We start from the raw sequence: 12,766 nt of genomic DNA, 5'->3' as shown, positions 1-12,766 counted from the left end.
TATAGGCTTTATATCATTCATAGTACTCCTCAATTAAAACAACAATAAAAAAAAAATTTACATTAAAGGAAAATGATGCATATCTTTGCAAAATTCACACAATGCTAGGAGTTGTGGGTGGTTTCTAGGCAGTTGCTAAGGTGTTACTAAATTGGACAAGATCAGTCTCTAAAGAAGGCCCCAGACACATTTTGGGACCAAAATACCCTTAGAAATTTTGATATAAAGAGAATTATCCTGTGTGTTTAATTATTGGTTGATATGTATTAAAGGTGCTGTGTTGCTGTTTTAAGCCCTTAGATGCATGACAGTTTAAACACATCAAAAGCTGTTTACTAGACTGAAACCCTTAAATTATTAACCCAGGGGCCTCATTTATAAAGCATGTGTACGCACAAAATGTATATTAAATGTGCGTAAGCAATACATTTTGACCGTGTCTGTGCCAAACAAATACAGAGCACCATTTACCTCATATCGAACAAATCTTACTTTTATAAAATTATAAAACAATATATCAACAAATGTTAAAATTTGATCTTCTTAACCCTCTGGGGTCTAAGGGGTTTTTAGGGCCCTGGAGAAGTTTTGACCTGCACTGACATTTGTGCTTTTTTCAGTTGCTTAAAAACATAATGGGCTCTATCATACACCCGGCGCAATGCGCGATGCAAGTGTCTTTGCTAGTTTCAACCCGGCGCAATGATAATTTTCATAATTTTCACATTTAGGGACATGTTGTTTAAATAGCAAATGCATTTGCGCCCATGGGCTATCTGGACTGAAAATTAAGTGTGTTCAGGCGCATTGTTGACGCATTGCTATTTGGAGGCAACTAAAAAGGTAAAACGTAAAAAGCTGCTTCACCTGTAGCCTGGTAAGTAAATAAATGCTTTGCTTTAAACAAATGCATCTTTTTTTAAATGTTTTTTTAAATGCTAACCTACGAATTTACTGTATTCTCCTTCTAATACAGTTTACACAAAATGAGAATATTTGTTTTTTATTTCACTCACATCATTTAAAAGTAGACATTTCAAGCATTATTTAGACATGTATCTTTTGTTTGTATGACAATTTATTTGTTAAGTTACAGTTATTTTTTCTAAAGCGTTTCTGAAAGGACTTCACTGAGGGAGAGAGAACAAAACGTGCCTTATGTTTATTTTCTTAATTTTGCTAAAAGAACAACATTGTGTTTTTATTGGGAGTGGACAGAAAAAAACTAGAAACTTTAATGTTTTAAATTATGTATAAATCATGGCCCGGTTCCCCAAAACGTTCTTATCGCTAAGTAGTTCTTAACCTATTCCTTAACCTCTCTCTTAACTCTATGGCACGATTCCCAAAACGTTCGTACGCTAAGTCTATCTTCTGTAAGTCACATTTTCGTAAGGTTGGTCTGCACCATTCGCAAGCACTGTCTTAGTGTTGTTTGAGTGCAAAACGCTATTGCCACCACTCTGCAGAAGTCTTTAAAAATCAGCGCAGTATAAGTCAAACTATGTTGACAATGATTTTATGTTACGAACATTTTAAGACTTATAATAAAATATGTTTGCAATGGATACAGGACTATTTATGCAGTTGACTTTATTTGGTATCAGAACTAATGAATAAAAGACGGCGCCGGTGTTTGTTCCCCATCGAAGTCTGTTTCCTCGTTTCCTCTATGTATATATCGTTTTCATCATGTTACATTTATAATTTATTTAGAAAGATTAAAGGTTTAAATTGGTTATACTAAAAAGCAATAATATCATGTATTCTATAATACAATGTATTTAAATATTTCATACATTTGACAGTTTTATACTAGGGTATGTCTTTTAACATATTATTACATTATACTGTTTGTTTTAAAAAGTTATGTTTGCATACATAATACATATATATTATACATATAATATGATTCAGTCTGTAAAAATAATTGAATTATCATAAAGAACAATAAAGATACATTACATAAATGCACACATATACATCTCAGTAAGTGCGCTAAGAGTGAGCGTTATCATGGAACCGGGCCCATATCTGTATGTCCAAAATCAGCAGAGTAATCCAAGTCTCTTTGCAGAGTGATTGAAAAATAAAGAGTTTGCGGCGCCTGCGGTCGACCCCAGAGAGTTAACTTTAGATCGCTTACCAATAAAGAACCTATAATCAAAAATCATTACAGACCAAAACTTGGATGTGCTTTGCTTAACAGAAACCTGACTTAAAACGATTACATTAGTTTGAATGAATCCACCCCACAAGACTATTATTATAAGCACAAACCTCGCTTAAAGTGTAGAGGGGGTGGTGCTGCTACAATCTGTAATAAGATATTCAAAGTAAATCATAAATCTTAACAAAAATGTACTTCATTTGAACTGACTTATCACAAGAAACAGCTTTCTTTCGTCCTAGCTACTATCTACAGACGATCAGGCCACCGCACAAACTGCAGATTTCCTGTTTGAGCTACACTGTAAAAATTACTCGGGAGGGTGTTAAATACTACCCATGAAAAAAGTTATAGTTAGCTAGCAAGTAAAATACAAAATAATGGTACATTCGACCTACGTTATCTATTAGTAACACTTAAAAAAGTAAAATATACTCTTAAATTTGAGCTTTGGCACAGTAAAGTGCGCATGCGTCAACATTCAGGCGGAACTCGAATCACCATTTTTCATGTCATTGACACGGTGGATCATGAATGGAAATGTTAAGTTGTTTAACGGTAAAATCTAACAGAAGATTAGTCATTTGCCCAGGTATTATATATATATATATATATATATATATATATATATATATATATATATATATATATATATATATATATATATATATATATATATAGGGCTGGGACTCGATTAAAAAAATTTATCTAATTAATTAGAGGCTTTGTAATTAATTAATCGAAATTAATCACATATAAATATTTGACCTGAGAACATTAAGAAGTTATTTTTTCACATGGATTTTTAGTATATCACGAATAATGACTGAATACATAAGCTTAAGCAACAAAATATTGTTTATTTTTGTTCAACCAAGTCGTTGTACCCGGAGTCGGGCTAACGTCCACGCTAGCTGCTATATGTTTTGCAATGAGATGATACTTGAGGCTCGATGTGCTGTGGGTGATATGTGAATTCCTTTTTGCATAGATTACACACAACCATGCTCTTATCGACGCTTCCATCCGTTCGTTTTTTATAAAAAAATGTCCCATCCACGGGGCCAACCAAAGCGATCTCATCAGCTTCTTCGTTCATGTTCACTTTGTTGTCTAAAGTCATGAACGCTAGTTGGTGCTTCAGTATAATCGGTCCGCCGAAACTCATCCAATGAGAAATGTTCCGCTGTAAAAATAAGTGCGATAAAAATGTGTACGCGTTATTTTTTGTGTAATTAATTAATCTTAATTAACGCGTTAAAGTCCCGGCTCTAATATATATATTTAACATGAATGTATTCAGTGTTTCAGGAATCATTAAATGAGAAACTCTGCAATGAGTCCCGCCTCGGTAACTCACATCGTAATATGACTTAAACTGGCTTAACTTTCTTGAGTCCCGCCCCCCTAACCTACGTCACATTATGATTGGTTTTGTCTTTACGTGCTAAACCTGTGATGCAGGTGTGACATAAGCTCCATCCGCTTGTAAGAAAGCGGCAAAGCTTAGTCTGAACATGACGCAATGTGAATGATTATGCAGGCAGGCTACCGGTAAGTGAGTGAGGAAGAAAGCATTCTTATATTAACAGTTTAGCCCAAAATACGGGACACTTTGTGTTACATAATGATTCAGGGACAGTGTTTTCCATGACAATCCCATATTAACCTGAGTTGCAAACTTGTTACAGTATAGTAGTGTTCATTTCGTCAGACGACCTTTTTATTTTTCCATGACTAAGACGAGACGATGACAAGACTGCACCGATGTCCAAAAACGCTGACTAAAACGAAATTAACATGCATTATTGTTGACGAAAAAGCCTAGACTAAAATATTTTGCTTAAAATAAAAACTAAGATAAAATCTCTCTTCATTTTTGTCTACAATCGTCTATTAGAGATAGAATATTCAGCCGTTAGGTTACGCCTTAAAATAAACTGAATGAGTTGCGCTGTTGCTCAAGTTAGTACAGGTCTCAAACTCCTGTTGTTGCCAGCCTTTTAACTTAAACTTGGGAGATATATTGAGTTTACTTTTGACTAAAACTAGACTAAAATGACGACACTTAGTCGACTAAAACTTGACAAAAAAAAAGATATGTGAATGACTGAATATGACTAAAACTAACAAGGACATTTGGCACAGGACTAAGACTAAATTAAATATAGGTGACAAAATTAACACTACAGTATAGTGCACACTGAGCTGTCTGTATGTAGTTTTACTAAAGAAAGCACCAACAACAAAATAATAGCGAACTACAGTAGTTAATCATTATAGTACATGTGTAACTTTAATAAATGACACCCAAGAATAAGGTAATGACATTATTTAAGTACCACCAATGTCAAAATGAAATTTACGCCCTTGCCTTAGCTAATTAACTGTACTCATTATTGTTTAAAATGTTTATTTGTAGACCTGTTCGAGTCATGACTCACTCGGATCTTTCACCCGGATCTTTAAATTAACTCATGAGTCGCGAGTCTCTAGTATCATTAACCCGGATCAGTTGAGTCCTACCACAATTCAATGTAAAACCATAAACAGCGCCACCACACACACAAACCTCTTTCAACATTATTAATGAGACTTCGCTCGCTCTACAGATCCACCTGTAACCGGCTGATCTGCGCGAGAACTGACCCGAGATGCTCACTCAGAGCCGGAAACATTGCAAACTCGAAAGACCTGCTGATCTGCGCGAGCCGCGAACTGACCCGAGATTCTCACTCCGAGCCGGAAACAATGCGGACTCGAGAGACATGTGAATCTGCTCTGACTCAAGAATCTCTCAACTCGTAACCGGCTGATCCGCGCGACCTGACCTGTCTCTCGAATCAGAGCCGGAAACACTGCAGATTCTCAGATCTGCCGGAAACATTGCAGACTCGAGACTCTCCGGCTCGGGTGGCTACATAATCAGGACAGTTTTTTTCTATATTTTCTCTATATTATTATGCTATTATTATTAGGCCTATTTTTTAAATGGTCGACCATACACACCAAACCTAAAACCTATAAGCATGTTATTTCAAAAGTGAAAGGCTTTTGTTGTGGATTTGCTTTTGAGGAGACTAGTCGCTCTATAGATCCACTAACCGGTTAGTGGATGTGTAGACCGAGTGAAGTCTCATGAGTCCCATGGTCTGTGAGTCTGCAATGTTTCCGGCTCTAAAAATCTCGAGTCGCGTGGATCAGCCAGTTACAAGTGGGTCTGTACTGAGTTTCCTTGGCGATTTAGCAATACTGACTCAAGTGACTCACACAACCCGGATCACTTTAGTGAGTGACTCACAATAACCCGGATCCTTTAAAGGAATTGAGTTTGCCAGGCCTATTTATTTGCAAAGGAAAGTTAATGATTTTATTTATTACTGTGTTCATGTTCATTTAAAGAGGACTTATTCAAGTAGGTAAATTCAGTTATTTACTTATGAGCAGTTTGTGGCCTAGCTGTATTTCAGTTTGTTTGCTTAATGTCAGCTTGATAAAGTTTGGCCCTCATAAGGGGACATTTTTTCGGATTCGGTCCTTAGCCTAAATGATTTTGACCCTGCTATAGAGGATATATTATGTACTATGTGTCTGGCTGTCTTTCAAGGGTTTTTTCTCCCAAGGATTTTTTCCCCTATAAGGGGGCATGCACACCAAAACTTTTAAACTTGGCTGAAAACGCCTGGAGGACACAGAATGCCAACTGTTTTTCAGCTGAGTGCTTTGGTAGCCCTAATACTTCAGCTGTTAGCCGGTTGGTTGTTGTGGTAATGTCCCGCCCCTCCTCCACTGTGATTTAATTTACATTAAATTAAATGTAGACAACACTGTCTTAAAGCCTGTGAGTAGCACTTTGTCTTTTAGAAACTTTGTTTGGCAAAATAACAGAAAAATCGAAGTGTCTACATCACTACAATAAACGTTATAACCAGTAAGATGATGAAAACTTAATGTGATGCTTTAGGACATTTTATAATGTATGCATTTTATGTGTCCTAGTTTTCTTATTTTCTGATTTCATATTAGGAAACACTTAATGTAGCTCCCTTAAGCATGTTAAATCTATATTCATCTGCTTGCCTGTGAATAGCTTTATTTTTTGTGCAGATGACAATATGCATAGTAAAACTCGCCGTTGTATGCTCCATATATGGTTTTTTCAAGGAGGAGATGCATCTTCCACTAACTGGAATTTATAAAGCGAATTCGGGCAGTTTCTGGAATACGCCTTGTTTTGTAAATCCAAAATCTGCTTTATATGCGTACACACACTTTAAGGACAAAATATATGCAAAGTTTTATAAATGAGACCCCAGATCATTATTCATGAGGATCCTAGCACAACCAATCACATGACTGTTGTTATACTTGACTCTTGACTATAGAGTTAATATAACTACTGAGTGTTTTACGAACAGGCAACATACTGCAGACTGAAAATTGAATGATGGGTATTCAACATATTAACATGAAGGTAATGAAAGTATTTAAGACAAAGACAAACCTCATTCAATGTGGCGTTCTGTAGTGAAGGATCATTTAAATTGTATTTTTCATCCTGGGCCAAGTTTAATCTGACAATCTGTCTTTTTACAAACTTGTCCTCTACAGAAATACAATTTGATATTTATTAGTCAATTTCAATAATACACACCAAATGTGATTATTTGCTTGACATAATTGATATTAATGCATTAGGCAGGCTTTATTATTAAAAATGTTGTAGATGCATTAAAAATCAACTTTATTAAATAGTTTTGTTCACTGGGCTTCATACCCATGACTTTTGGGCTACTAAGTAATTAATTTGTTAAACTTACCTCCATAGCAGATGAAATGGTACTGTTGGTTACAGCTGTATTGAACCCATTTCCCAGATTCAATTGTTGACATGGCTGCACAGTCACCAAAACTTATGAATGGATGTCCTGCTGCCCAGTTTCTAAAGGTGAGGTTCCACTGATCAGACCACTGCCAAGAGTCTGAGTACAGACCGATCCAGACCCATGCCCACTGATCTACAACAGCTGCATATAGTTGCTTCTGCTCTTCAGAGTTGTGGATGGTGGCCAGATCAGTGTGATACTGTCTGCAGTAACTCTGAGCATCTGTCCAGTTTTTCCATACATATATCCTGATGTATCCAGTGCTGTCTATTAAGAGATCCAAAGAAAATCTAGACTCAGATCTTTGCAGTTAGACAGAATATTAACAGTCAATAAAGTGACTACTTACCATTGTAGCACACAAAGCGATACTGGTTTTGACAAGGAAAATCGTACCAGACATTATAGGCAAAAAGTACACAATCTTGTCCAAAAGGTCTTCCTGTGGCCCATGCATTGTACTGTGAAATGTTATCTTCACCATTTGACCAAACCCAACGACTCTGTACTGCCTTCTGCAGTCCAATCCACACTGATCCTCTGTACCCATCCGTTTCATTCACTAAATGTATCATCCTGTTCACATCATCCATTGAGTCTACAGTAGCCAGATCAGTGTATTTCTCTCTACAGTAACTCTGAGCATCTGTCCATGTCATACTAATGTTTATGTACTGATACTCTCTCCAAAGACCAGAAGCACTGCACAGAAGTCCTGTTAAAATAAAGATGTTTAAATATATGCATGTGTACACATATACTTGTGAAAACAGATTTAAATTATGACACCAACCTGACAGCAGCACAAACAAACTCATGTTCATAACTGCTGTCACACAATCTCTCTGATGTTTCACCATCACTGCACACAGATCTGCTTTAATAAGAGAAGATCAAGAATTCAATTATGAAATGATTTTCTGTAGCGCAGTGTTGAAAGAAATGGTTGTGGTAAATGAGGACACTACGCTTCAAATTTACTTACAGGCACAGGTTTTTATTTTTGGGTTATTCAAAATAAACTCAAGGGTAATGAAGAAGCAGATTTATAACACTGATTCTTTTGAAAAGTGACAAACAAAAAATCGATACTACATTAATTTGAAGTGGATATCTTCATGAACACTGGTCTCATCTATCATACCATGAAAAGGAACAGTTTTTTTGTTTAACCACTTTTTATAAAAAATTTACATTTACTCATTTAGTAACTTGACATTTGTCAACTCTGTCTGACACATGAAAATATGTTTTTTATGTGTGTAATCAATTCAACAACACTGTGGGCTCTATCTTCAACCCGGCGCAATGTAGCGCAATGCGCAACGCAAGTGTCTTTTGCTAGTTTCCACCCTGCCCAATTATAATTTTCAAATTTAGCGCCACGTTGTTTAAATAGCAAATGCATTTGCGCCCCCTTTTGCGCCCATGGGCGTTCTGGTATGAAAAAACGATGTGTGTTCAGGCGGATTGTTGGCGCGTTGCTATTTTGAGGCAACTAATATAGGCGCAATATGTTTTTTTGTTATTTAAAGAGCGTATTTAAAGATAGTAATATGCGCCTATAAACAGGACGACAACGCGGGTTTGCTTATCACATACATGAATGCGCAGCAGCACAAAAACGCTTTTAAATATGAAAGATTAAAGGATTGAATGTAAAAGATTATTATTGAGTCTCTTGGACATAAATGAGGACCAATAATGAGACGTTAGAAGGCGCAAATAGCTGCTTCACATGCAGCCTGGTAAGTAAATAAATGATTTGCTTTAAAGGGGACAGAGAATGAAAAACCATTTTTACCTTGTCTTTGTTGAATAATTGTAGTCTACCCGCATTCACAAACATACAAAAGTGCTAGACATGCTAAACATCTCAGTCTCATAGAAATTCCTCTTTTAGAAATGTCAGCCAGAAAACTGCCCAATCTGAAAAACTGATGCTTATGACATCACAGGCATCTAACTGCCCCTCCACTTTAAAATAATTGGCTACATTTTTTGAGTGGCAGCAAAGTCAGCCAATCAGTAATGAGATTGCAAGTTAAACCAGTAGGGGGAGCCAAATAGGTGCAAAACCACTTGTTTAAAATTCCCCACCCTAATAGAGTTATTTGAGAGAGGTATTTAGGAAGCTTCTAAGGCATTACAGACCCAAACAAAATTTTTTTGGTCTACATGTCACATCACAGAACAAGGATAAATACCCCGTTCAATCATTCAATGTCACCTTTAAACAAATGCATCTATTTTTAAATGTTTTTAAATGCTATCTTACGGATTTATTGTATATGATGACTCTGTACCTGTGGATATGGTAAAATGAGAAACATTTTAAATAATGCTTTGTAAAAAATCCCATGGCGCTGTTCTAGTGCTGAAACGCATCGGCTCTCTGCACGTTTGTAAAATCTTTATCTCTTATTTGTATTTTTAGAGTACAAACCTTTCCTTGCATATATGCAAATTATTTTATGAGATTACAGTAATGTAGGATATCAATACATTTACAGCAATTCAAAGCCTGTTATTTGTACTTCTATGACTGAAAGAAAAAGGCTTTTAAAGGTTTTAATAAAAAAAAAAAAAAATGAAAACAGCAAATTTTTAACATCAATCCTAAACTGGTGGTCTTCTTCCTCCGCTTAGTTTTTCAGTTTACAAGGTCCTTCATCTAAATAGGGATTACGCACAGCCCCAGCGCAACTGGCTTTTAAAGGGCATTAGAGAGATAAGAGGGGATGAGAGAGATAAGAGATTTTACAGTCGTTAAATTAGCAAAAGTGGCGTTGGACACGCCCATTTAGACCGTGCGCTTTAGACCAGTGGTTTTCAAACCCTGCGGAAATTAAAAACTGGGTCGCCAGAAAGATTTCAGAAAAATGTTACAAAAATAATTAATTCAATTTTATTATAAAAATAATAATTAAAAAAACACACTTGAATAAAAGCACAGTGAAAAAATCTTTTAAATACACGAAATAAAAATATACTCCACAGCTTGCTGTATTAAATTGCGCGTGGGGTCACAGCCATTTTCAAATTCCCCCTTGAAATGATGCAAAGACTTCAGTGACATTACTAGACCATCTTTATTTTATCGTGAACATGAGTAAGCAAAAACATACAATTTATGATTTTTTTCGAAAAAGAGGGCCTGAAACCGAGACACATTTAAACGAAGCAGCAGACAATTCCGTCAGCCGTCCAACCCTACAACCCAACAGTTCAGTCAAAACGGCAAAGACGAGGCATGCGAACAGCTGAGCAGTACGGCCCAGCAAAGAAAAAACAAAAATCTGCAGTAAGGCCATATAAAGATGATTTTTTGAAGTTTGGGTTCATCAACTGTTCTGATGCAGCCCATGTTGCAATACCAATGTGCTTAATATGCGGTGAAAAGTTGGCAAATGAAAGTTTAAAGCCAGTGAAGCTGGAAAGACATTTAAGTACGTGCAATGCCGATCTGAAGGACAAACCACTAACTTTTTTTTCAGAGAAAGGCTCAAGAAATTCAGTCATCCGCTCAGGTACTCAGCAAAAGTGTAACACAAAATCACAAATTGCACTTGGCATCTTATAAAGTTTCATATCTTATTGCCAAAGAGAAAGTGCCATATACAATGTGTGAGAGATTAATATCGCCTGCTGCAATAGACATAGTTAATACACTTCTGGATGACAAGGTATCTGAAAAGCTCAAACTAATTCATCTTAGTGACAATAATTGCTATTCAGCTGGATGAGAGCACCGATGTTTCATCAAGTGCTACGTTACTAGTTTATGTTCGGTACATTTGGCAAGGGGAATTTGTTGAAGATCTTCTGTGCTGCCTAACATTGCCTTCTAGCACGTCAGGAGCTCATATTTTTGAAGAGTTAAATGCGTTCATGACAAAATGTGATCTGGATTGGGCCAACTACAAAGGCATCACCAGCGACGGAGCGGCCAACATGACTGGCAAACACAGCGGAGTTGTCAAACTCATTAAGGATGCAGCAGGACAGGACATCGTTTGGAATCATTGTTTTATTCATCGCAAAGCTTTGGCATCAAAAGGAATCCAACCTGAACTTGAAATAGTAATGAGAGACATTGTGAAAGTTGTGAACTATATTAAAGGCAGTGCACTTAATAGCAGACTTTTCGAGGCATTGTGTACTGAAATGGGAGCCGAGCACACACATTTACTCTTTCATACAGAGGTGAGATGGCTGTCGAAGGGCAGGGTGATCAGCCGAGTGTACGAGTTAACATTGAAAACTCGTCACAAAACAGAAAAAATGTCTTCATTCTGGATTGGCCTCTCCTCCGAGTATTCCATGTTGAGCAAAGCAAGCATTTTATTGCTATTACCCTTCACCACTATCTATGTGTGAAACTAGATTTTCAGTTTTAACCAAGCATGCGTGTTGCCCTTTCATCTTGTGAACCGTCTTGGGACCAGATTATGCAAAATAAGCGGGCCTGCCCTGTGAGTCACTAGTGCCCTCCCTGTACGAGCCTGCGGTCTGCCTTCACATGTCCACCAGCTTCATGTCATGCACTTTTTTATCAATAGGCTATTGTTATTAAAAGTTATTGTTTTGTGTATATATATGTAAATAACTCCTAAATAAAAATAAAAATGTGTTTGGTCTGATTAATATATATATATATATATATATATATATATATATATATATATTTTTTTTTTAAAGGTATTTGATTGGTTTGTCGATAGTGAGTGTGGAAATGTTTGGTTGTTTGCTAAGCATAGCGCCACCGCTTAACGTTAAGAGACGACTTGCTGCAGTGAGACGGACACGTTATTGTTCTGCTGTTATCTTTGAACTATTTTCGCTGCTTAAACAACAAAAACAGATAACATTGCGTCTAAAATGTAAGTGACTAAATATTAATTGCTTGTTTAGTAAACTGTCATATGAAATCTGTAAATTTTCAACCGTAATGTGATGCTGCTTAACTGTATCATGTTATTAAAAACTTCACATTTTTACCGCATTATTAACCAACTTTGTAAACACACTGTTAACTCATTTAGTGTTTGCTGCGCTTATTTGTTTAACTTAGCGTTATTATGGACTTTCGGTTGCCATTAAGCCTAATGCAGAATCATTATCGTGTTTTGGCGTTATTGGCGTTTTAATCTAACACTTGTCCCTGATAAGCGGACAGCGTTGATGTCAAGCCCTGCGATGTGTGTTTTTAGACTGCTAGGCTAGGTCCAATCTTTACGACGACTTTGTTGTATTGCGTATGTTCTTCCTCGTTTTTTGTCCATTATCATAATTAATAATATTATTATGCATTGCAGTGCGGTTGATCTCATTTGTGCCCCTGCCCCCCTGAAAAAATGAAATGCCTGTCAGTGAATTTGGGTCTGCTCATTAGGTAAGTTATATATACATAAAGAGGCACGCGTGCACGTTTCACCGGCCTCACTCCACTCTGACGGCCCAGAGTGTGTATGTGAAGTTTTAGCTCAAAATACTCCACAAAAAATAATTATAGCATGTTAGAATTACCACTTTGAAGGCCTGAGCAAAAATATGTCATTTTGGGTTGTGGTAGTGGCAGTGATGTGGTTGTATAGTGCAGATTAAGGGACGTTATTATTGTAATAAGCCTTGCTACCTACCTCAAAAAACAGGCACAATCTGACTGAATTTTTTCACATGCTTACAAAAGCTTACCCAAACAAAGTTA

The 12,766-nt window shown here is 36.5% G+C and overlaps 1 protein-coding gene across 1 annotated transcript in view; it reads right to left on the bottom strand.

Annotated features, from left to right (window-relative positions):
• Positions 1-6,329: 6,329 nt before the first annotated feature.
• The window catches only part of LOC141282317 (macrophage mannose receptor 1-like), a 68,141-nt gene continuing 61,704 nt past the window's right edge, over positions 6,330-12,766 (bottom strand). Inside the window, exons 5-8 of the mRNA XM_073815047.1 lie at positions 7,406-7,736; positions 6,991-7,323; positions 6,675-6,775; positions 6,330-6,356 (exon numbers count right to left, since the gene is read on the bottom strand). Coding sequence (XP_073671148.1) covers positions 6,330-6,356; positions 6,675-6,775; positions 6,991-7,323; positions 7,406-7,736 — 792 coding nt within the window. The remainder of the gene's footprint in view (positions 6,357-6,674; positions 6,776-6,990; positions 7,324-7,405; positions 7,737-12,766) is intronic.

This window comes from Paramisgurnus dabryanus, chromosome 6 (assembly GCF_030506205.2).
Source record: "Paramisgurnus dabryanus chromosome 6, PD_genome_1.1, whole genome shotgun sequence".
Taxonomy (NCBI): Eukaryota; Metazoa; Chordata; class Actinopteri; order Cypriniformes; family Cobitidae; genus Paramisgurnus; species Paramisgurnus dabryanus.
This window is presented reverse-complemented; position numbering and strand designations above follow the sequence as displayed.